The sequence below is a fragment of the Molothrus aeneus genome, chromosome 8 (assembly GCF_037042795.1).
Source record: "Molothrus aeneus isolate 106 chromosome 8, BPBGC_Maene_1.0, whole genome shotgun sequence".
NCBI classification, from domain to species: domain Eukaryota; kingdom Metazoa; phylum Chordata; class Aves; order Passeriformes; family Icteridae; genus Molothrus; species Molothrus aeneus.
The window spans coordinates 35,480,001-35,505,826 of record NC_089653.1 but is presented as its reverse complement, the minus strand read 5'-3'; the positions used below and the strand labels follow the sequence as shown (position 1 = coordinate 35,505,826).

Sequence of the window (25,826 nt, the reverse complement as noted above, 5' to 3'; positions counted from 1 at the left end):
GTGAGATCCCCCCAGGGATGGGCACTGCAGCCCTTCCCAGGAAGGAATTTTTCCTACCCCAAGAGCAAAGGTGGGATCAGAACCCTTGAATGCTCCGGTGCCGCCTCCATTGCCGGTGTGACTGGGAGCAGCAGATCCCTGCTGAGCACACGCCTGGGCTCTGGCTGGAGAGCGGAGGGGGTTAAACCCCGGTGTCCCCTTTTCACTGCCATTGTCCCCCAGCTCCTTCCCCCCAGAGGTGACACCCTGGGCAGTGCTGGCTGCTCGGGCACAGTGAGGTACTGCAATGTTCGTGCTCACCCGCTCCTCACTGCTGGGACGTCAATCCCAGTTTCATGGCACGACATCACCAGGGGCTGAGCCCACGGCCTTGGCCTGCAGGGGCTGGGTGAAGCTCCCTCGGCTGCTTCCCCGTGGGCCTGCCCAAAGCCCTGGGGCAGGAGCAGTCCCAGAAGGGTTGGGGTTGGGAGGGAGCTGAAAGCCCACCCAGCACTGCCCCATCCAGTCCCACCCCTTGCCATGGTGGTAAAACCTTGCACTAGAGCGGGGTGCTCCACTAGGCAGCAGTTTTACCAAACTTGACACTAAAATCTGGTTTTAGATAAAAGGATAAAAATTCCATGAGAATAGTCAGAAGCTAATTGTAAGTGGTACGAGCAAACAGGGCTGTAGAAAAGGAGACTCCACCACATCCTTTTTATGGAAATTCCACTTGTATTTGCTGAAAAAGCAGATCCACAACCAGCAGCCCTGGCTACTCCAACCAATCCCAACTGGAAACACCCCCCCTGGGCTGGCCCATCCAGCCAATTCCCTCCCACACAGAAGGAAACGTTGCAAAACACAGGGAGCACGCCAGGTAAACATTTAAAATTTATTAAACTTTTTGGTCAAAAGAACTGAACAATTATGTACAACCCCACGGATCGGCTCGAGCAGGCGTTGGGAACGCGGTTGGATCAACGCTTCAGCGACCCCCCAGTTCCACATCTCCAGAGTTCCAAAGTGTCACAACCAACTACAGGACAGGACTGGCTGGACCGAGCCTTTCCCGGGAGAACCTCAGGCTTTGTCCTTCCCACCTTCCTGGGACCCAGCGGCTCGGGGGCGGTTCCGGGAGGGGCGGGACGGCCACGGTTTGCTCTTGGGACTGGAACAAGCCCTTGTTCCAGGGAAAACGGAGTGTAACCACACTTGGGGCTGGCTGGGGGAAAGCTTGGGGCTCTGGGAAGGAGTTCCCAGGCTGCAGGCACCTGGCAGAGCGCAGCCTCTGGCTGCTGGGGGCTGCTGGACACGGCCCCGGGCTCATCCGGGGGAAGGGGATGTCATTTAGGCCTCTTTGGAAGAAAAAAAGAACAAAGAAAGAAACAGTACCTAAGGCTTAAAACAAGTGAGCAAGAGAGCTCCAGCAGCTGCTGTCCCGCCAGCCGGGGCTCACCCTGGGCAGCCCAGCCCGGCCCTGCTGCAGCACAGCCCGGAGTGGCTCTGGAACTGCAGTGGGAAATGCAAGATTCTACGCCAAATACTTAAAATAAACTGTTCCCTTTGTGACAAATACTAAAAAGGTTAAAAACCATTAACGCACGTCAGGTCTGTCTCTGGCTGAGGGTGAGATGCACCAGGAAGCTGCACGTTTATCCTCAGAGCAGAGAAGGTGTCGATGTTTTGGTTCCCTCCGTGCAAGGCCGACACTTGGTTAAGGCTGTGGATGTTTCTAGGACCCTTTCCATCTCCTACTTGGCACACACAGAGCCTCTGACAACAAATCCAGTGCAACTCCAACTCTATGACAATGCCATGGAAACTCTAAATTCAGAATCTGAAATACTACACAAAAAAGTTTGTATTAGTCTGCCAAAAACTCGGTGTTTTGGGGCAAACCCTGTCAGAGGTGCCACCAGAACTGTTCTGCACCAGCTCAGGACATGCAATACAAAAAGAAGACTGAATACATCCCTCCAGCTCTAAGAACATGTTTGATAGGCTGTTATTTATTAAGTGGTTTCCACCAGAAGGTGTGGTTATAGGTACAGTTGGTGAGTAAATAGCCATGGACACCTGCCTAGACCCCAGCTCAAGCCCTGCCACTGTGCTCTGAGGTCAGGCCCTGGCCCGGGCCCGAGGAGGAATGGACAGGCATCAAGCACGAGAAATGTTCTGAAAGGCCCAAATATTACAGCAGAGAGCGAGAGAGAGAAATTACACTTTTATGACAACCTTTTCTTCTCAGGTGTTAAATTTTTTGGTCTATAAACTGGAAAGGAAGGCTCAGACATCAATAAATACATTTGTTTTGAGTGTTGGCCTCATTGAGCACTGTCCACCAATTCTGCCTCGGAGGGTCCTCCCCGAAAGGCGCGTGGATGCTCCCACCCCACCGAAGGCAGAAGCACGCCAGGAACTCAAAGCCAGGCCAGATGCTCTCCGATAGCTCAAGGGAAGTAAGTGCATCAATGTTCCTCACTGATAGGACAACAAGGCCTTCTGTTACAGATAAACAACTGAGCTGAACTATGTGAGACGAGACTCTGTCCGCGGGCAGCCATCCTTAGTTAACCTTTTCCTGGAATAAATACAAGTTATTGGTGGCAGCTACAGCGATGATGTTCTCCGTGGGGTGCCATGCTGTGTGCAGAATCTTCTTGTTGAAGTCCAGACTGTCAACGGTAATTTCGTCCTTCTTCCTCTTGCCAGTGGTGCACACTTTGCGCGGCTTTAGGATGGCACGAGGCTTGCTGCTCTCCCGGGAGGCCTCCAGGGTGGTGTCCCGGAGCGTGCTCCGCTCAAACGTCCGGAAGAAGTTGTTGTAAGATCCAGTCATGATTGTACTGGTTCAAGGAAAAGGAAGGCACATCTTGTAAGAAATAAAATCCACCCCCTCCTCTGAGTCCTACACGTGACTGTCAGGCCATGCTCATCACCAGGCCATGGCATTCCATTGCTCTCCTCTCCACTGGACATCTGCTCCGTTCCTCTGGGGCTTGGGCACTGCTTCCAGTGCACCACTTCACTTTCAGCACGTGCTCCCTGCTGTCCCCTCCTGCCATTGGCACTCAGCTGCAGTGACACTTTTTTCAGCTGCACGTGAGCAAAGCAGGTTTTCCTGGTGCTCCTCTATCCCTTTGTCCCTTGTCAACAGAAGTCAGGTCTGGATTGGAAGGGACCCCAAATGCCACCCAGTGCCACCCCTGCCATGGCAGGGACACCTCCCACTGTCCCAGGTGCTCCCAGCCCCAGTGTCCAACCTGCCAGGGATCCAGGGGCAGCCCCAGCTGCTCTGGGCACCTGTGCCAGGGCTGCCCACCCTGCCAGGGAACAATTCCCAATTCCCAATCTCCCATCCAGCCCTGCCCTCTGGCAGGGGGAGCCATTCCCTGTGTCCCAGCACTCCAGGCCCCTGTAAATACTCTCCAGTTTCTTGGCTCCTTCAGGTAGTGTGAGGCCACCCTGGAGCTTCTCCTCTCCAGGTGAACAGCCTTTCAGGAAGAGCCTGAATAGCCTCTCCCTGCCCTTCCTGCCAGCAGAGCTGCTCCATCCTCTGATCATTTAGTGCCTCCTCTGGATTCTCTCCAGCAGCTGCAGGTCCCTCGTGTGCTGGTGCCTCTGCTGGGCTCACCTGGGCACAGGGCAGGAACAGCCCTGGCAATGCTGTTGGTGTGCCCTGCCCACGGCAGGGCTTTGTGCCCTCCCCCTGGTGACCAGGAGCCGTTGGCAGCCCTGGCCCTGGCCAGGCCGAGCCCCTCGCCCCTCACCTGTCGGAGCCGTTCCAGCAGCACTCGAACTTGTCGAAGATGCAGTCGTTCTCGTAGAGGGAGCACAGCTTGCTGCGCAGGTACTCGTGCACCTGGGGAAGGGACATGCGTTGGACACGGGCATGGGGACGGGAGGGACAGCTCGGCACGCGGGGTGCTCTACCTGGTAGGTCTCCACGGGCCTGTTCTCCATGTTGAGGTCCCACACCTTGACAGACAGGTAGTCTCTTGTCATCATGTATCGCCCGCTGTGGCTGAATTTCACATCAGATATCGAGGATATTATTTCTGAAAAAAATGATCTGCTGCTAGGATCTTCAGGTTCCTCAAAAACTGCAGAGAGAACACACAGTTCCACGTGAAACCAACGCCGGCTCTTACACGGCCTCCATGTTTTCAGTACTGGAGAATTTTAAATCGGTGACTAGCTTCTTTATGAAGAAAGTTGCTGTTAGACACTTCTCAGAAATAATCTCTTTTTTAGCACTGTTGTGCTCTAGGTCACCAGAGTGCCAGACGTCCATCTCCAACATTCAATCAGAGCACAGCACCAGCAAACCACAACTCACAGGTCTTGGGGACCAACCAGAGCAGCAAACTGCAGTGGGTACTGTAACCATCACACCTGATCTACACATCAGCCACAACAGCAGCAGGTGGGAACAGCAGGGACCCCAACACCAGGAGACCACTGGACCATGTACTTTTCCTTAGCTCTGAACCACAGCTGTACTAAACAAACCCTGAAATGTGAGCAGCTACATTTGCAACACAGTTTGTGTGACTTTAGGGAGCAGATCAACACATGTGCTGTTTAAATCCACAAGTCAACCTCTGAAATCAGAGATTCCTGACCCAGGCTAGCCAGATCTCACTCATTTTTGAAAGACCCCTTGTTGCAGGATGTGATTCAGTCACAAGCAGTTAAAAATGAAGTGCTTTTAAGTGATTTAATGCAACACTGAACCAATCAGTGGGGTGGCCTTGCATTAGTCACTTCCCATTGCACAAGTATTTCCTTCTAGCCCCAGGAAAGCCCTCTCTGCACTGCAGGAAGCTGGCCTGAAGTGTCTGTGTGGCAGGCACCCCCTGGGCTGGGCAATGCTAGAGCTCAGCTCTGCCAGCAGGGAACAGGAACACGTGGCTGCGTGCAAGGCCCAGGCAGGATCCCCATGGCTCCCACAGCAAAGCTTTCTTTCCTCCCCTGCTCGTGCTTTGGTGGCTCAGCAGCCAAGGGAGCAGCCACCCTGCATCCCTGGAAACTTCCAGGACATATTCCTAGGGATTCAGCCTATCCTATCCTACCCTAGCAGCTGCACTGGTCACAGGGGACAGGGATTCTGGCAGCAGCAGCCCAGTTTGCAATGCACAGAGGTGCAAGAGCTGCCCTGAACTGGCATGGGGAGAGCAGATACCTCGAGGCAGCCAGCCTGAGTGTGGCCAGCAGACAGGCCTCACTGTGCCCAAAGCACTCGTCCCCATCAGTTTATGAGGCACAAACGGGCAAACAGCAGCCAGGTAGGTGGTGCCTCACGCTACACCTGTGCCCAGGGGTGGCTACAACAAGGCAACTGGGACTGCCCAGCACTGCCCAGCACTGCTGCCCTGGAGCTCCCCAGGGAGGTCAGGGTACCCCGTGGCTGGAGAAGAGGAAGGTGGGAGGGAGGGAAGGAAGGGAAGGAAGGGAGGGAAGGTGGGCGGGCAGGAAGGAAGGAAGGGAGGAAGGCAGGCAGGAAGGCAGGAAGGCAGGAAGGCAGGCAGGAGGGCAGGCAGGAAGGAAGGCAGGCAGGAAGGCAGGCAGGAAGGAAGGCAGGCAGGAAGGCAGGCAGGAAGGCAGGCAGGAAGGCAGGCAGGCAGGAAGGCAGGCAGGAAGGCAGGAAGGCAGGCAGGAAGGCAGGCAGGAAGGAAGGCAGGCAGGAAGGCAGGCAGGCAGGAAGGCAGGCAGGAAGGCAGGCAGGAAGGCAGGCAGGAAGGCAGGCAGGCAGGCAGGAAGGCAGGCAGGAAGGCAGGCAGGAAGGCAGGCAGGAAGGCAGGCAGGCAGGCAGGAAGGCAGGCAGGCAGGCAGGAAGGCAGGCAGGAAGGCAGGAAGGCAGGAAGGCAGGCAGGAAGGCAGGCAGGAAGGCAGGCAGGAAGGCAGGCAGGAGGGCAGGCAGGAGGGCAGGCAGGAGGGCAGGCAGGAGGGCAGGCAGGAAGGCAGGCAGGCAGGAAGGCAGGCAGGCAGGAGGGCAGGCAGGAAGGCAGGCAGGAAGGAAGGCAGGCAGGAAGGCAGGCAGGAAGGCAGGCAGGAAGGAAGGCAGGCAGGCAGGAAGGCAGGCAGGAAGGAAGGCAGGCAGGCAGGAAGGCAGGCAGGAAGGAAGGCAGGCAGGCGGGCAGGAAGGAGGGCAGGAAGGAGGGCAGGAAGGCAGGCAGGAAGGCAGGAAGGCAGGCAGGAAGGCAGGCAGGAAGGCAGGCAGGAAGGCAGGCAGGAAGGAAGGAGGGCAGGAAGGAGGGCAGGAAGGAGGGCAGGAAGGCAGGAAGGCAGGAAGGCAGGCAGGAAGGCAGGCAGGCAGGCAGGCAGGAAGGCAGGCAGGAAGGCAGGCAGGAAGGCAGGCAGGAAGGCAGGAAGGCAGGAAAGCAGGAAGGCAGGCAGGAAGGCAGGCAGGAAGGCAGGAAAGCAGGCAGGCAGGCAGGCAGGCAGGAAGGCAGGAAGGCAGGCAGGAAGGCAGGCAGGAAGGCAGGAAGGCAGGCAGGAAGGCAGGCAGGCAGGAAGGCAGGAAGGCAGGCAGGAAGGCAGGAAGGCAGGAAGGCAGGCAGGAAGGCGGGCAGGCAGGCGGGAAGGAGGGCAGGAAGGCGGGCAGGAAGGCGGGCAGGAAGGCGGGCAGGCAGGCAGGAAGGCAGGCAGGAAGGCAGGCAGGAAGGCAGGAAGGCAGGCAGGAAGGCAGGCAGGAAGGCGGGCAGGAAGGCGGGCAGGAAGGCAGGCAGGAAGGCAGGCAGGCGGGCAGGAAGGCAGGCAGGCGGGCAGGAAGGAAGGCAGGCGGGCAGGAAGGCGGGCAGGAAGGCGGGCAGGAAGGCGGGCAGGAAGGCGGGCAGGAAGGCGGGCAGGAAGGCGGGCAGGAAGGAAGGAAGGAGGGCGGGCACTCACACTTGGAGTGCTGGTCGCACAGCGCCGAGGAGCGCATGTCGCACAGGCGGATGGTGCCCTTGCTGCTGCTGTACACGAACACGTTGCAGTGGTGCGGGTGGAACTCGGCCGCCGTGATCACCTCCGTCAGCTCCTCCATGTTGGCTGGCTTGATGTCCACGATGTCTGCCACAGCTGGTCAAGGCCTGCAACGCTTCACACCGAGCCCCTCCCTCCGGCAGCTCATCAGTGACGGAGCTTAACAACCTTTCCACCCTGGGTAAGGTACAAGAGTGGGGGACAGCCTGCAGAACTCTGGATTTGACAGGTCACAGTCATCCCAGAATGCTCTGGGTTGGGAGGGACCAGATTGCTCCCAGCCCCAGTGTCCAGCCTGGCCTTGGGCACTGCCAGGGATGCAGGGGCAGCCCCAGCTGCTCTGGGCACCTGTGCCAGGGCTGCCCACCCTGCCAGGGAACAATTCCTGCCCAACATCCCATCTAACCCTGCCTCTGGGGAGCCAATCCCCTTTGGTCTGTCATTACATGCTCTTTTAAAAAGTGCTTCTCCAGCTTTCTTATCTCAAATCCACAGATGCTGGGCAGTTTCAGACTCCTGGAATGAAAGAATATCTCACAAGAATCAAAGTCCAGCAAGCCTCCCTAAACCTCCTTCTTAATGCTTCCTATTCCACAGCAAATAAGCCTCATCTCTTTACCTAAAGCATTGGAAAATCTGACCTAAAACTTTAGAAACTGACCTGTACTCCTGCAACTTTTATTTTACTGCAGGTTTGTCAATGTAAAGCACTCTGTTAGTTTTAGTTGCATAGGTTTGCAGAAAGATCTGAAAATTACTTCTGCAGTTAATGGTATCATTTGACATGAAACAATATTGAGATTTGGTTTCAAGAGAAGTGTCACTTGGTTAAGAGACCACAAGCTTTGAAAGAAGTATCCAGAGTAACAAAGGATCTTCTGTTCATATCCACCAACTCTTATTTAAGCTGACTGAACTCCACAAGTTAGGGATGCTCCCACAATTCCTGAATTTCTCCTTAGAAATCAAACCCTCTCTGATGTTTCTACTGACAGTTTTCCACTGGAGGCATGCTTGCCCTCAGCAAAGACTGAGCATCCCGAAGCCTGCTTTCACTGCATTACACCTCCACACTTCAGAAATTCTCTTTTAAGCCCTGGCTTCAAACACCCACTCTAATTAGTACCAGTGAAGCGATTCTCTTAAATACAGGCAGCTGAGCTGCACCTGCTGTGCAGAGGGCACCGAAGGATACTGAAGCTCCTGTTGGTGACCTCCAGGTGCCAGAGGTTGATGCGGAGGTCGTCGGCAGACAGGTACGTGGCGTAGTCGCTGTTGACAGAGATGGAGTTGATGTGGTAGGTGTGGGCATTGGCGAAGGTCCTGCGTGGGCTGGCCTCCACCATCAGGTCCATGGGCTTCAGCGTTGGCACCTGAGCGGGCACAGAGCACAGGGGCTGGGCACAGAGCACAGGGGCTGGGCACAGAGTCACTGCTGACCCCCACAGAGTGACTGCTGACCCCCACACATCACCCAGCACAGAGTGACTGCTGACCCCCACACATCACCCAGCACAGAGTGACTGCTGACCCCCACACATCACCCAGCACAGAGTGACTGCTGACCCCCACACATCACCCAGCACAGAGTGACTGCTGACCCCCACACATCACCCAGCACAGAGTGACTGCTGACCCCCACACATCACCCAGCACAGAGTGACTGCTGACCCCCACAGAGTGACTGCTGACCCCCACTCATCACCCAGCACAGAGTCACTGCTGACCCCCACACATCACCCAGCACAGAGTGACTGCTGACCCCCACACATCACCCAGCACAGAGTGACTGCTGACCCCCACTCATCACCCAGCACAGAGTGACTGCTGACCCCCACACATCACCCAGCACAGAGTGACTGCTGACCCCCACAGAGTGACTGCTGACCCCCACTCATCACCCAGCACAGAGTCACTGCTGACCCCCACACATCACCCAGCACAGAGTGACTGCTGACCCCTACACATCACCCAGCACAGAGTGACTGCTGACCCCCACACATCACCCAGCACAGAGTGACTGCTGACCCCCACACATCACCCAGCACAGGGTCACTATCCTAGGAAAGACCCTCTGGATTGTGTCCATTCCCCCAGCACTGCTGAGGCCACCACCATCCCCTGTCCCCAAGTGCCACAGAGAGCTGTGAAACCTCTCCAGGTATGGGGACTCTACCCCTCTGGCCTGGCCCATGAATCCAGCCTGTCCAGTTTCCCCTGCAGAGCTTCCTGCCCTCCAGCAGATGCACATCCCACTCATCAATGTTCCATCCTCTTGTCAACTCAGCGGCTGCCCTCCATCTCCTCGGCCAGATCATCAATAAAGACCTTAAACAGAACTGGCGCCAACACCGAGCCCTGAACCCCACAGCTTGTTTGATGGCAATTCATTAATTGCACTGCACAGATTTCTGTATTGATTCGGTGACTAAACACTTCTGAAATCCACTGAGCACAAAAAATACAGAGAGAGCACATGGATGCTGACTTTGGACACTGCCAACAGGAAACCTCCCAGTCAAAGCCAGCCCTTGGTGCCTCACCCAACACACATGGGCTGTGCTTGTAAACAAACCCTTAGAAATGTCCCCAGACCTTGGAGGGATGCTCAGGAAACTGGCCAGAACAGTCTCCAAGAAAATTCCCAATTTGCTCATCAACAGTCAGCAGGAATTCAGGCACACCTGGATGCTCTGCTCCCACAGCCAGCTGAGCTCAGGGGTGCCTAAGGTAACCTGTCTTCCTGGAACAAGGACTGACCCAGCCCAGAGCTGCCTACCTGCCTTGCCTTCCTGGTTAGTATCTCCCAGCCTGTTTACACCAGCTAACGACTACAATTAATCCATTAATTTTTATCAGGCCACTGTCCTATCTCAGCAGAGTGCTCTCACCCTGGCTGTGACAGCACAGGTGCACTAATAGGAAAGATCAGGAATGGGACTTGGGAATGCCATGGTCTCTGTGTAAAGTGCTGCTTCTCCTCCATGGACACGTCCCCATGACCATGGGCACTGTGTTTCTGTAACAAAACCTGCCAAGGGAGCCCCAGAGCTCCTGGTACACTCTGGCTCTCCAAACCCTGAGCATTTTAACACATGAAGGTACCCCCAGGTGAGGTTTTTCCTCCAGCCAGCTCTTGTTCAGATTTGGCTCACCCATCAGCCCTTCTCCCAGGCTGTAGTGCCTGCAAGGGCTGCAGCCCAGAGCCTTAAGGCCCCCAAAGTGCCCCTCCAGAGCCCCAGCTGGTGCCTGCTCCAGCAGGGCAAGGCTACAGAACCCAAAACTCCACTAGGACCTCCTCCTACCACTGGATCCTAAGGGATGTAGCTGCTCTCATGGAACACTCAATCCAACCCTGGCTTGCACACACTGAGGCAGTGGAAATCTTTTCCCAACGCATTTTGTACACCCAAAGCTTCTGCTCAACATTCAGCTTTGGCAAAAGCAAGACAAACCCCAAGAAATGCCTCCAGCTGAAGTCTCTACCATGGAGGGGGGCTTTGAGAGCATCGAGAGCCTCAGTTCTGCTCCTGCTGATGGTGGAACAACATGAAACCCCAGGAAAAACCCCAACCCCACCTTTCATTTCTAGGGCTCCTGCTCCAAATGATCCCAAGTTTGGAGCACTAACCTTACCACTACAGCACATCCAAGACTATTGCAGTGCACATTAGGTTACACAAATGCCTGGAACTTGCTTTAACAAACACAGAAACATTCATCCAGCCACAGAATATCAGAATATCCTATTCCAATTTTTGAGTCATCCTCTTAGAAATACAGTATAATAATGATGAAAGTTTTCCCCAAGTTTCCCAGAGGAACTTTTTTTTAATAGTTTTTATATATAAGAATAATATGAAGTGTCTCCATTTTTTCTGAAGGTTTCAGTGAGCCTGACACAAACACCATTTTTGATTTGCACATTTCAGTTTGGTAGCACAGAGAGAGAGAGGAGCATGCAGAGAGATACATGAAGTCAAAGAGCAGACGTACCCGTAGTTCTGTGACTCGGCAAGGCTCCCTAAGTCTTCCATCTTCATCTTTTAAATTATAACCTTCAGCTCGTTTATCCCTTTCACTTATTTTCCATAGTTTAATAGTTTTATCTAAAACCAGAAAATTCACATGCTTGAGAAGGGATGGAATACAAAATGAAATCAGTAAATATGGACTCAGCAGAGTGGACATGAGTGACCTGTCTGCATTTCCCCTGCCTGCAGCAGAGCGACCCTGGCCGAGTTCTTTACCCACAAGGTGAGGTGCAGTTTGAGTAAGATCCCAATTTGTGTCTGAGCAGTAAGGCCCTGTGCCTCCCACTCACCCAAAGGCCACTGCCTGGGGAGAGTTTCACAAAGCAATTACCCAAATTCTCCACTAAGCCTGGATGATTTGCTGAATTACATTAGGAGACCACTGCTAGGGACCAAACCCAACAAACACATGAAGCCCTCATACTACCAGTCCTAAAGGAAACCAGGTTTGTCCCAGGCACCTGCTCAGAGCCAGCCAAAGGCAGAGATCAGGGTTTGCCCCAGTGTCTCCTAAGGAATGCGCTTCCAGGTGTTCCCAGAGAAGTGCTCCAAGTGCAGGCAGTGAGTGCACACTTGTCTCACCCAATGGTGAGAGCCTTGGCTAACTGGAGCCAAACCTCTCCTCCCCAAACTCCTGGAGAGCATTTCAGATGACATCGTTTAAAGAATGCTTTATTAACACTTCTATCAGAGGAAATTGTTTTAATTGCACAGACCAGCAGACAGAAGTCACTCCTGCTTTTAGAATTTCACCACAACCTCACAAAGTGATCTAAACTGTTAAAACAATGTATTCCTCTGATAATAAGAGCAAGGTTTTTCCACAGAATAGTTTAGGTTGGAAAATACCTTTAAGACATGAGTGTAACTGTTCCCACTAACCCATGTACCCAGTTCTACAATTTCATTTACAGATGCTCCATGACGCACCAAAATTAAACAGACCCAATATTCACATAGCCAACATTACAATCAAGACATATTTTGCATGTAATTAGAGAAGACATTAAAACAACCCCAAAATATGTCAGAAAAAAACCCCAAGTGTATGACAGGTGAGACAATATTCCAAAGACAAAGTTCTTTGTGCAAAATAAAGGGCCCTTACCATTTGTAGACAGCAGGAAGTGAGCAGCATTCTGTTGTGGTAACCACCTAATTTTATTAATTTTTTCCTCAATTTCTAGACTTTTCAAGTAGTCAAACTCAGGCTCATGACTCTGGAAGGTACTGTAAACATTGTATTCTCCTCGAGAGAGAGGACGGCTTTTAGTCTGCAAGAAAAAGAGCATTTCTTGAGGCTGGTGGCACTGGGTCCCTCAGAAATGGCCTGCACAAAACAACCACTAGAAACTGTCAATAAGAACGTCAGCTTTTACAACAGCTCTTGGATTCTGAATCTTCAGTCTGTGATATTGTACCCAGTTTAGCATCAATACAGTGCACACAGCCCTTCCTCTTTAGAAATGCAGGTTTGTGTAGAAACATCTGTGCACCCTTCAGGCTTTGCTATTCTCATGTGGTGGGTGTGGGAGCAAGGAACAGAGAGCAAGGTTCCCCAGATTTGCATGATCAGATTTGAGGCAGCCTGTTATCAGGCTTTGTGAGTAAGTTGGTGTCAGTGGTTTGAGGTGCAGAACAGCCCCAGGGGTGCAGTTTGCCCTGCAGTGTCTCACAGCTGTGGAGTTTCCACACTCTCACTGAACTCTCAGACTTTACATGACTTTACTCCCTACACGTCATTGACTTGTAAGAATTGTGGGCAGGCTCCTCTCACCTGCCCCCATCCAGAAGTTCCCTGCACTCAGGGTGAGCTGCCTTGGCACTGATGCTTTCCCTCTCTACTCACACGTTTGGCTGCAGTAATTGCTGCTTGCAAGTGAAGTCAAGTCCTATGAGCCCAGGGCATGCTGCAGAGCATTCCAGGGTGCCTTCCCAAATCCCAAGTGTCTGGGGAACTGTATAACCACCATAAACTGTCACTGACCTAGTGAACTGCATCTTAAATCCAAACTGGGTAAAAAATATGGTAATTATTTTAAGGTTCCAGCATTATACACTTATTTTAGATTCTTTCCTGCAGTTTTGCACACGACAAAAGAAACGTCCCTCATTCCCAACTCTTGCCTCAGTTTCCATGTGTGTTTCCATGTGTTCCCAAGGAGACAGCTGAATACTCCTGTGTGAACAGTCTGACCTGGGGTTTGTTTTTCCCCTCTCTGAGAAGTGCCGTGACAGGCAGGTTTTGCCTTACAGAACAACTGAGAGCCAGCCCATAATAGTCCCCTCCAGATCAGGCAAGTCCAAGATCCTGAGAAGTTCAGGATGTGCCTGAGGCACCTCTGACCTTATCTCTGGCCACCCCAGTAAATGATGGATGAGCCCGGAGCCGTGTGGGTGCAGGCAGGTAACACTGCAGCACTGCTGGCACCTCACTGCTCCAGAGCCTCCAAGAGCAGCCACACGGGCACCTGTGGGACAGGCTGGCACCAGCAGCATGGGAGCACAAATGCAAAACACTGGCCAGGTGCTCATTAATAGAGCATCATCTCAGCCCCACAAGGAGAACAGAGGGGTTCTGCTGGACAAATCCCACAGCACCCAAAGATCTGTAATATTCATGTACAGACAAGCTGAATTAAAATTCCATTATTAATTCTGGTATTTCTGACCCAGGAGAATGCTCAAACCCTCAAGTTCCCTCCAACTCCTCAAAGGACAGAATATGGAGACACTTTGGTGAGAACTGCCATGTGGAATACTGACTTTTTAAAGAACGCAATCCCAGATTCCTCCCAGACATGACAAATACTTTTCAGCACTTGGTGGATGTTTCCCATCCCCACTGCTGCTCGGGATATCCCAGCTCAGGATGAACACACAAGGACATTACAGCACTGTCATACAGCTGAACTCATGAAGAGGAGCTGTGGAAGTGCAGGAGTGACAGTGCTCCCACTCTCTGATGGGAAATGCTCAAGTGTTTCTGGAGAAGTGGCTGTTTCCACTGGTTTTAAATCCTCAAACAATTTTTAACTACCTTATCCTGTAGTTCTTGCAGCTTATTTCCTGAACTTCTTTCACATTCTCTCCCAAAGCATTGTGATTTATCTCGGGTCAGCTTGACCCAGTGGAAAAATTCAGGAGAAAGTCCAAATTCTGCAAAGCGACACTGAGGACACCAGGTACAGATAAAGAGCTCACTTGGATTTTGGGGACTTTTTTTTTTGCAAGGAGGGAGGGGAACCCTCACGAAACCAACTTACCAAGTACAGCACAGGGCAGATACTTACAAACGTGTCTAACTTGGGGTTTTCTGAGAAAACTCTCCATTTAAATATCGGGGCATGAACAGATGAAGTGAGACTGTGCAACACAAGAACAGTGTAGTAACAACACTTTTGTTTTTTGAGTCACTGACCTCTTGTTCCCTTTGAAATATAACCACTCTGCCACCTTTGTCTCCTGTTGCAAGAAGATCACCAGTGTAATTAAATTCAACTGTTGAAATTATATCAGCTGTAAAGAGAACAGAAATAAACCAGCACTGTAATGTGGAAAGCAATCAAGGAGTTCCAAGACTTGAGCATAAAAAAAGCATTACAACTTATATTAATGCAATGACAAAAATCTTCATTTACATCCCCAAATGCAGCCACGTTTCAAAGCCTGACACACTTTTACTGACAAGCCAAAACACTTACTCATTCCTCAGTGCAGGCCTTTAGTCACCAGAAGTACGCTGGCTTAGGAACCCAAGGTGTATGTGCTGCCTGTGGGCAGTGTCCATGGGGATATCCCTGCCCTGAGCTTTATCCATGGGGATATCCCTGCCCTGAGCTTTATCCATGGGGATATCCCTGCCCTGAGCTTTATCCATGGGGATATCCCTGCCCTGAGCTTTATCCATGGGGATATCCCTGCCCTGAGCTTTATCCATGGGGATATCCCTGCCCTGAGCTCCCCAAGGTGTGTGTGCTGCCCTGGGCAGTGTCCATGGGGATATCCCTGCCCTGGGCAGTGTCCATGGGGATATCCCTGCCCTGAGCTTTATCCATGGGGATATCCCTGCCCTGGGCAGTGTCCATGGGGATATCCCTGCCCTGAGCTTTATCCATGGGGATATCCCTGCCCTGGGCAGTGTCCATGGGGATATCCCTGCCCTGGGCAGTACCACTGCAGTGTCCCTGGGGATATCCCTGCCCTGAGCTCCCCAGCCCAGGGATCCCACCCCAGGGTGTGCATCCTGCCAGGTGTGTACATCCTGCTCCCACCTGCAGCGTGCCCTGATCCAGGTGAGGCTGAGGCACTCCTGCCTTCCCAAGCCAAGCACTCAGGGAGTTCATTCCTTTAAGAGCCTGGAACAGGCAGCTCTGCTCGGCCAAAGGTGCAAAATAGAAACAAAATTCTTCAGTTGAGCTTCCTGAACCAGCTCCCTGCAGAAGCATCAGCGAGGACACGTCGAAGCAGGAGAGCAAAGGAAAAGCCCTCAGGAGCTGCAGTGCCCTGGGGCTGGAGAGAGGCCAGTGCTTACCCCCAGAGCAGCCCCAGCCCCTCTGGGAGGTGGCAATAAAGAAATGATTGCCACTGAACAACCCCAGCCAAGGGGAGAGGAGATAAGGAGCTGGAAATGTCTGTCCCGGGGCTGGGGCAGATGGTAACAAACCCGACAAAGCACTCAGCAAACACTGCTCCTGCTCACATCAAATATTGCATTTATGATGCAGATAGCAAAATTCTGAGGTTTGAAGTGTATCATATCAATTAGTTCCAGAGTGTGCAATTGGAGACTCCCTGGAAACTCCTTTCCTGTATTGATCTTGATGTGCTATCTTTGAAATTCCTTTCAATAATGCCCCACTCTCATGAGGAAGGAGATTAGAAACACTAACCAGTTTTCTCAACATAAATTCATTTTTCATCTTTTATCAATGATGCCCTTTAAAGTTTTTTCCTAGTATGGAGAGATAATGATTTACCTTCTGGATTAAAAATATTTAGAACAACTAAATAAATGAGTAAATATAATCTTTCCACACATTATATGCCAGATTTATGCCAGTCTTCAATATCACATTACTAACCAGCTTTTGGACACATCCAGTTTTATAGTCACCTTTCTTTAAAGGGAATTACTAGTCAATTATCAGTTATTATTAATTATACACAGGGATTTTAGAGGACACCCTGGAGAAGCAGGAAACCAAGGAAAAAAAACCAAACTGAGAAGGTAAGCAATCAGTGAAGTGACTTCACTGAGAATTTTATGACATTTTCAGTACTCAGATAGGAAGAAGACCTTGAGTTATGGCAGTTTATTAGTAGCAAAACTAATATTCCACTACTACCCCCACCTGCAAGCCCTTCTAGCAAGGATCCCTTTTACCCTTGGAGACTCGGGAACAACAGCAGGAATAAATGCCTCCTTAGCACATATAATTCTTTCAAAGTCACAAAAGCTACTTTTCCATTTTATTTTAGAAAAAGAAGAAGTTATTATTAGCTTATCCCATTTTCTACTGGAGTATTCACACAATTATTTGCTCAAAATAATCCGTGTACCATTTTTGTTTCTCAAAAATGCCCAAACCAGCTGCTGACACAGCCATTATGTCCCAGCAGTGCTACCCAGACAAGCAGAATCCTGGGTGGAAACGCACCAAAACACAGACACTACCCAAACTCCATGGCTTGAGACAAGAAATGCAGGGAGAGGAGGGGAAAGAAGATGCACTGAAATAGTCTGTCACCAACATGCTCTAGGGAACAGGGAACTGGGGGGCACAGCAGGACAAAAATAGAGACGCTTCCTTCAAATATTTTCTAAGTTACAAAATTTGGAATATGAGCAAATACCTGCTTTAATAGTCCTGTACTTGTTTTATCCATAAATGTATGAATTATAAAGTTTTCCCTACAGGCACGTTTAATTGAAGCAGATCAATCCCCCAAATCATTCCACCCACTATCCTCAGCACTCTACCACCTCTAAGCAGGTGAAAGAAAAAAAAAATATTCCAAGACTCCAAGTAAAGCACAGAATGAATTCCAAACCATTCCTGCTCTGCTCAACACTTCACCCACCTACATTTGCTCTTCACTTCCAAGTCACCTTAAAACTTTTAGAAAAGAACAAAGCAAACCTCTGCAGGCTCTTCATCACTGCACTAACTCTGGGATTTCTAGGATTTTTTATTAGAGGTCATAACTGCTTCTCAGGTATCCAAGGCCCAGTCTTATCCCCCTGCCTTACTTTCAGCCTCTTCTCCATGCCAGTGGAGTAAGTCCCAATGGAATGTGGGGAAGGGTGAGCAAAGCCAAACCAGTCTGATATTTGCTCATGGACAGCACCCCAAGGCTCTTCTCAGGTACTGCTTTTTTAGAAACAGAGGTTTGTCCAGCTGTCCCTCCAGTTCTGTCCCTGTGGGGCTGGGACTTGCACCCATGCAAATCCTCCTCCTGTAGCCAGGGAGGGCAGCAATCCCTGGGACTTCACAGTAACATACAAGGCTAGCAATATTTCTTTCCAGACAAGAAAAATTCATGTTTAGCCTCATTTCGGGAAATGAGTTCCAACTTGGTTACACTGCATCCAGAGGAGAAACTCTGAGCTGTTTTCACAGCTGGTGTGTTAAAAGGATTGCTGGCAACTACACTGTGATTCTGTACCCCCAAATTTAGGAGCACTGATCACTTCCATGGGTAGGAAACACCATCCCAACACATCAGAGGCCACAAATCAAGCACTGCAGTAATGTGGTGGAGCCCAGTGCCTGCCTCAGGAGAGCCCTGTAAGCCCTGAGAGATGTGCCAAAGCTCAGTTGGAGTGCTCTGAGCCCTTCACCATCTCTGCTGAGTGCAAAGCTCCCTACAAACAACTCCTGCCAGAATTCTGGGAAGTTTACAGCCTGCAGAGCCTCCTGGGCAAGCTCTGCTGGGAGTGAAGGGAGCCGGGGTGGCAGAGAGCAGCTTTTGTTAGGATCTGGAGATGACAGCAAGCTTATACCTGCAAACTAACTTAATCCCCCCAGGATTCATCCCGGGTATTTCTGACACCGGTATCAGCGCCCGGCCTCTCAGCTGAGGTAATGGAGAATGCAAAGAGATCCACAACATCTACAGCAGGTGCCTAAAATTAGCTCCTGTGAACTTTTCCTCTCTAAGCTGCCTGTGCATTGCTGCTCTGGTGAAAACCCAAACCTGAAAACATGGAATTATCTGATGGCTCACTCAGGAGAGAGGAATTTGCAGCTGCAGCTTGCATTCAGGACCAACACTAATGAGACAAGGTCAGCACCAGTGCCTCTCATCCTCCTGAGCTGCTCAGAGCCTTTTGTCACAAACCCACTCCTCAGACACGGAGTGAAATGGAACCAAACACTCACAGCTCTCTAACAGCACCTAAAAAGGAGGCTGTTCCAGCTTCCAGGGCATTTTAACCTAGAATTTTCCAAATATGTAATGGACAATATACCACTTCAGCACAGAGCCTGAACAATGCCTGCCTGCAAACCTGGCTCCTGTCCTGCTCCCTGGAAAGGAGTCTGAATGCACAGCTCCATTTGCCATGGCCCATCCTGGGACCAAAGCAGGAACTTCTGTAAGGCCCAGGGAAACCTCTGCAGAGGCTCCTGCTTTGAGAGGAAATGGCTGCAGGCAGATGGTTGGCATGGACTGTCAGGGGACAGAGAGAACATTTCTGTGGCTGTGATCAGGCTCAGAGGTGACACACCTTTCCCTCCAACACTGCTACCCTACAAAGCTGGAGTTCTCCTGTGGCTGGACAAAGCTGTGGAGGCACTGTGTGGTCTCCCACAGCACATGGGAACCAAGCAGAGTGCAGAAGGGATCAGCACAGGTGATGTGCTCCTACATCAACTCAGAGAGCAGACACTGGGGTCCCCCTGGAACGCTGTGCTGAACTGTGTGACACGACATCAGAAGGAACACAACTCTCTTTGCAGCAGACAGGGACAACAGACCATTCTGAGGGAGCACAGGTGACAAACACGGGCAGTGAGAACAGCAAGGAGCCATCGCTTCAGAGCAACTCAGGAAAGACTCCTCAAATAAAAGATATAATAGGAGCAAATAAGATCAGTCAAAAAAAGAGAGCCCCTTTAGAGGGAAGAGATTATCAAAGAAAATGAAGCAATTTAGAGACCAGCACCTGCTAAAGAGCAAATCATAGAAAAAATGTTTAAAAACCAAAATCCTACTGGAGCTTAACAAGTTCCAGACAACAGGGCCTCAGAACTGCTTGTCAGTGATGTGCAGTACCTGCACTTCCCAAACACTCCCGTGGCTATGCAGCTGCACTGAGGGCTCTGGGGCGAGCAGAGGGAAGCAGGGTGTGAAGTCAGACCGCTCTCCAGCTGGGATGGCTGCTGCAGCACCCTGCTCCACCCTGCTGGGGCTGGGCAGGCACTGCTGCCATTGCAGCCACCTCTGCCCCTCAGCCTCTCCCTCCTCCCTGGCCATGTCACTGACTCGATTCCAGGTGAAGGAGGGCTGTCCCCTGCAGCTGCCAGCACGGCCAGTGCAACGGAGGGGCCACCCTGCAGTGGGGAGGGACCGACTGCTCTGCTGTCAGTGCTCCTCAAGTGCTGTTTCCTAACAGCTGATAGAAATCACAACCCTACTGAAACATGAGCCAAGCTTTACAGCTGCCAATAACCACCTGACGATTTACATACACATCCAAGTTACTCAGATCACCTATTTTTCAGAATATGCCTCCTTACATACTCAATTTGTACATTTCCACTTGCAGGGTTTCTTTGAAGAGTTACCACAGGAGTGAGGTGTACCAGAAATCAGGAGAATAAGCCAAAGGGGTATAGTTTTGCTCAGACCAAAATTCCCTCAGCTTACACCGCTAAACACTCTGCCAACCTGAAGTATTTGTAAGGACTAACTATTTTTTTATGCCCTAATACTCGACTCACTTGTGAAATTGGCTTGAATTGCCTTTAGGCACCTGGCAGTGCTCAACTTAGTCCAAAATAACTCTGCTTTTGGGACTAATTGAAATCCTTGAACAGATTTAAGGTAAAGCAAGAGCAGAAGCTCTTTGAGGTCAGTGCTGCTGCTGACAGGCCATGGCAGACTCCAAACATCTTGTTTGGAGCCGTGTGGGAAAGCCTGCCAGCTCCTGGGTGTCCTGGATGCCTGGAGCTGAGCCACCTGGCTCCTGGAGGGGCGCGCAGGCTGCTCTGCCGGGAGCGCAGCGTGGACAGACAGACAGAGAGACAGAGAGACAGGCAGGCAGGAAGCAGCACCCTGCTCAGGGGCTGCCAGCACCCCCAGGGATGGCACAGCACCCCCAGGGATGGCACAGCACCCCCAGGGATGGCACAGCACCCCCAGAGCTCCGGCTCATGGCAGACCTGAGTGCCATCCCCTCCTGCAGCTCCGTCTGTGTTTCCTATCAATGGAACCAGACCGTGACCTGGCAGCCCAGTCTCTGAAAGCCACCCCAAAAAAGCTGCCTTCTGAGTTTGGGGTGCACAGAGCTGGCTGTGTCAGTGCAGGGAGAGCCAGACCAGCACGGCACGACAAGGAGCAGCAAAGCCAGAGCTCAGTTACACAGATGTGCTCCTCTCCTGCCTGCAGAGCTTGCCCTGCCTTCCCCACAAGCCATGAGAAATTCTGGAGGCTGTTTCTCAGATTCGTGACATAATCCAGTACTCTTTGTGCAAATCTACTGCCTTGGTATTATTTTTTAACCTTTGGAAGACTAATTCCAGTAAGCCTTCTCCTACTAGAAGTGTATTTAATTAATTCATGCTATTGTTAGTTTTTTCTAAGTAGCTCATTGTGATGGTTTTGGGTGTACTTCTATCAGGAGTTCATAAAAGTCTTAACATGATAAGAAAATCACATTTTTCTTTCAGTTGAAGCTTTCAGACCTTCCATCCTTTAAAAAAATAGTGGGTTTTGTCATTTTTCATTAGGCTTTTCCCTCTGCACACAGCCTGCCCATCTGCAGGGACCAATCCAGCAGCTCCCACTGCTCACAGAGGAAGACTTGCACCAAGTCCTGTATTCCCACTACCCAAATTGCTTTGCTGTGCATTCCCACTTACAACTCTGCAGTTGATATTCACTGCTTATTCCAACTCTTCACCATTCACAAGCTCTGTCTTACCAAAGCTTCCTATTTCATCAAAATATAATGATGGAATCCCAGCCTGGTGTGGGCTGGAAGGGACCCCAAAGCCCACCCGGTGCCACCCCTGCCTTTGCAGGGACACCTTCCCCTGTCCCAGGTGCTCCAACCTGGCCTTGGACACTTCCAGGGATCCAAGGGCAGCCACAGCTGCTCTGGGTAACCCTGAGGCTTCAGGGAGGGCAAAGAGGCATCTGAGGTCCTGCTCCTGCCTAAGCACTGGCTTTCAAGGAGAAACCCAGCCCAAAGCCAGCTTACAGCCCACCTTCTGCCCCTCTGCAGCACAAGTGTCACCTCCAGGCATGACCAGTGACTTGGGGTGACAGCAAACAGCACGTGGCTCTGTAGTCACTAGTCTTACACAAAAAAGACAATATTAAAGCTTGCAAGCAATTCTGCACCTCCCTTCATGCAACTGAACCAGACATCTCAGAGCTGCACCCCTACTGCAAGAGTTTTTTTTTGAAGCACAAAACCATGCCTGAATTTCTTTTAAGAACAGGAGAAGAGCCAAAGTGAATTCCTGAACCACACATGAGAACGTTTTAAACCACTGATTTGTAACAGCAATTTCTAAAGCACATTTCTAAATCACTTGTAGCTGCACTCAGGATTACAGACTAATATATTTTTATCAGATGGTGGCTGTCTTTGCTCCTTGTGTTCTGCTTCCTGGCAAACTGCTGAGGTGTCTGACCCAGCCCCTAGCAGGCAGCAAAAGCAGAAGGAGAGTTGGCTGAAGTGATGGTAACAAGGGATTTGTTTGGCAGGACAGTCAATCAATACCAGTCACTATCTGGAGAATTTAAAAAAAAAAAAAATTATTTCTTGGATCATTAACTGGAGATACAGCACTGCATCCACAAGTGGTCATGGATTAGATGCAGAACATCTGGCACGTGGGAATTTGGGCATATCTGTACATTATTTAATAAACAAATGTACATTTTACTTGCCCCCCCAAAAAAGAACCTCCCAAAATGGACAATTTTGAACATGCAAAACAAATTCAACACAAAAATCATGGAAGTGATAAAGTCTCTGGCAGCATTTGTATTCTCTATTTAGAAAGGTCTTTCTACAAAAAAAGCAGGCCAAGAATTACAAGTTCTATGGGCAATCAGGGCAAGTTCTGGAGTCACGTGGTTAACAAAATTACAGCAAAATTACAACACAATCTTTAACAGCCTTTGCTTTCAAATTGTGATTGTTGCCATCCCTAATATTAAATCTTTTACTCAATCTGTTTTATCCTCTAGTCCTCTTCCCTGAATCCAACTAAACTTTTCCGTTCTAGAAAAGTCACATCCAAGCCTTTACAAAATCCATATTCAATAAGTGATGGATTACCCTGGTCTTTCAGAAACGGTCAGACTGAACAGTGCCCTTCTCTTTCCTGACACAGAGCCTGAACAGAGGTCAGGGATTAGTCACCGAGGAAGGCAAGGCACGGACAAGACAAAGAGGAGACAGTGATTTTCTGTATTAATGCCCCAGTTAGGAAAATCCAGCTGCCAGTCTGATACAGGCACTTTTCCCAGTGTTTGTGATGAAGCCAGACACCTGAGAAACAACTATGGAGTATAAAATAGATGTTAGAAGTGCACGGTAAAAGAAAGTATGTTCTGGTACAGTTGCCTGGCTGAGCAGTTTCAGCTCCTGAATAAACCTCGAAGAAAATCCAGCACAACACTTTGCATGGAATAGGCTGGCCAGCCACTCATGGTGTCCTCCTCCTCCTCTAGAGCTGATTTTTCACAAAATAGACCAAAAATTGACAGCAGTAGCAAGTTTCCACCATCACAAAAATTTCTGTGCAATTCAAAGGCTATGTCAAGGCAACAGCTGTCCATCAAGCAGGTTTAGATGTGCAGCTTGCTAAGAGAGGATTTAAAAGATGGTAATGAGTAAATATGTCCCTAGCTGAAGCCCAAAATCTAGCCATGTATTTGTATTCTTACTAGGAAATTAAATTTGGGCAGTTATTAGCAAATAAATAGTGTATTTTTTATATTTAATTGCAATTTCAAGGCAAAATGTAAGAGGAGGGGAAAGACCATGAATCAAAACAAAAAATCAAGAAGTCACAAAGCCTGTAAATAGTTCTAGTATTCCCACAGGAAAACGAAACTTTAGTGGTAGTTTTGCAAAACCAGGTGCTGAATGATTCCTGGAGCTTTCCTGCTTGTGCAAATCCAGGCTGCTCAGGAGTTACCTGGGAAGCAAGATGTGCCCAGGAATATATCCTTCACTCATGGAGAACTGACTTTTAGTTACACAGGTGACAGGTCCGAGAAAAAAGAAATATTTAAAAAACATACAAGTTACTTATATACATTTCTACAAGATTTCTGGGAACTTCAGAGCAAGCTACAAACATACAGAGGGAAGAAAAAGGAAGAAAACAACTGAGTGAGCCCAGTTTCTAGAGCAGTTTCCAGTCTATCCCTCCAATGGCCATTATTTTAAATGGAATGCCAAACAAGTGGCGTGAAAATGAAAACACTGTCAGCACAATTTCCCCGTAGCAGGCAGTAAGGAAAAATATTTACTGCATCCAGTAACAAAAATAAAATCCCAAACCCAAGCTGAGCACACATGGCCCTGCAAGTTAATTCACACTTTAGAAAGGAGCACTGCCAGGCTGGGCAGTTAGAACACAGAAAATTTATGGGCAAAAAAAGAACTTTCTCATCAGAGTCAAGCAAAACTCCACCCAGCTTCTGCACTCCACAGAAAACACTTTTCCCAGTTAAAACATTTCTTGTTTTCTACTCTGTCCAAAACATGAAGCGCCTGGAAAGTTTCAGAGAAATGTGAAGGTGTGCCCTTTTTCCCTGCTTAATATCCCTATTTATAGCTCTCAAACGTTAACAAGTGGGAATCAAATCTCTCCACAGCTGCAGGAACCCTTTAAACTGCACTTTTCAATGCAGCACAAATGACAGAGCTGCACTCTCTGTGCGTCACAGCGAAACTTGACAAGCCTGACAGACTCCACTGGTGTTTCTTTTTTTCCTCTCCCTGTATCGTATCACTGTTGTTACCTTTTATCCTAAGCCTAGAACTGTGCCCAGTTCTGGGCTCCTCAGGACAGGAAAGCCAAGGAGCTCCTGGAGAGGGTCCAGCGGAGGCCACAGGGGTCATTTTGGGATGGAGCATCTCTGAGATGAGGAGAGACTGTGGGAGCTGGGCCCGGCCAGGCTGGGAAGGGAAGGCTGAGAGGGGACCCCATCAACCCCTCCAAACCTGCCCGGGGCTGTCAGAGGCCGGTGCCAGGACAAGGAGCACTGGCAGGAGCTGAACCACAGCAAGTTCCCCCCCAACATGGGGAAGAACTTCTTTCCCTGGAGGGGCAGAGCCTGGAGCAGCTGCCCAGGGAGGGGCTGGGGTCTCCCTCTGCAGAGCCATTGCAAACCCTGCTGGCCGCGTTCCTGTGTCCCTGCTGCAGGTGGCCCTGCCTGGGCAGGGGTTGGGCTGGGTGATCTCCAGAGATCCCCTCCAACCCCAACTACCCAGGGATTCACACTAAAGACCCGGAGGAAGGCGCCGTGACTGCTCCGAGATGCTCTACGGGTGGGAGCTCGCTTAGTCATGGCACACACCCCCCGGCACGGCCGGGGATGCTGCGGCGCTGCCCCGCGGCCGCCCGGGAGGGCTCAGCGCGCAGGGGCTCCCCTCACCTTCCGCCACGTCCTCGTCGATCGCCCCCTTCACCTGCAAGAAGCACCACTGCACCTCGTTGTTGCTGCTGCCGCCGCCGTCGCCTCCAGCTCTCGCCACTACTGCGGAGGGAGAAAGGGCGGTGAGAGAGGAGGGAAGAGAGGAGACCCGGCGCCGAGCCCGGCCCGGAGCCCTCGGGGCCGCCGCGCTCGCGCATCACCCGCCGCTGCCGCCCGGCGCGGCCCGGCCTGCGGCCGGCTCCCACGGCCACACGGAGCCGACCCGCGGCCCATCCCGGCGCGAACGCGGAGCCGAGCGCGGAGCCGAGCGCGGGGCGCGGACACAGACCTGCCATGGCGGGGGGAGCCGCGGGAGCGGGGCCGGGAGCGGGGCCGGGAGCGGGACGGAGCCGCCCGGAGCCGCGGGAGGGTTCGCGGTTTCAAAATGGCGCCCATTGCCGGGCGGCCCGGCCGTGACGTCACCGCCGGCTCCCCTCAGGGAGGGCGGGCCGGGCAGCGAGCGGGGCGGTGATCGCGGCACGGCCGCTGCCGGTACCAACCCTAACCCCACTACCGTTACCGGTACCGGCCGCGGCACCGGCCCGGCGGAGCGAGCTGGGCGGCGGAGCGGGAGGATGAGCAGCAGGAGGAGGAGGAAGAAGTGGTCTTGGTGCTGTGGAGGCGCTCCCCAGGCGGCAGCGGGGGCTCCACGCGCGCTGCTCCAAACGCGGCTTTACGTGAAGGGACGGGGCGGGACCGCCACGGCGGGGAAATAACGCTGTGCCTCCCGATTTATTTCTGCTCGCTCCCTGAAGGGTTAATTGTGATGAGGGAAAAAAACAACACAACAAAAGCAATAAAAAACCCCAAACGTGCCTCTGACTCGTTTCCGCCTTCAGCGAGCGCCAGAGCCGGGTGAGGGGAGGGAGGGTAGCAGGGGCTCAGGGGGTCAGCGCTGCTCTGGGGTTTATCACAGATTTATCACAGAATCCCGGAGCCACTGAGGCT

The 25,826-nt window shown here is 51.4% G+C and overlaps 1 protein-coding gene across 2 annotated transcripts; it reads right to left on the bottom strand.

Annotated features, from left to right (window-relative positions):
• Positions 1-860: 860 nt before the first annotated feature.
• PPP2R2D (protein phosphatase 2 regulatory subunit Bdelta) lies at positions 861-25,294 on the bottom strand. Of its 2 annotated transcripts, none has more exons than XM_066554641.1 (10): positions 25,168-25,294; positions 24,840-24,941; positions 14,407-14,504; positions 12,094-12,259; positions 10,948-11,060; positions 8,147-8,324; positions 6,874-7,038; positions 3,916-4,085; positions 3,753-3,844; positions 861-2,828 (listed from the first exon to the last, which is right to left on the bottom strand). In XM_066554641.1, exons 1-10 carry the CDS (start codon positions 25,172-25,174, stop codon positions 2,549-2,551), a joined length of 1,371 nt encoding a protein of 456 aa, XP_066410738.1. In that variant the 5' UTR covers positions 25,175-25,294; the 3' UTR covers positions 861-2,548. The 2 variants fall into 2 exon arrangements, with proteins under 2 accessions (XP_066410738.1, XP_066410739.1); XM_066554642.1 differs by having other exon boundaries at positions 24,840-24,938; positions 25,168-25,263.
• Between the last annotated feature and the right edge of the window lie 532 nt (positions 25,295-25,826).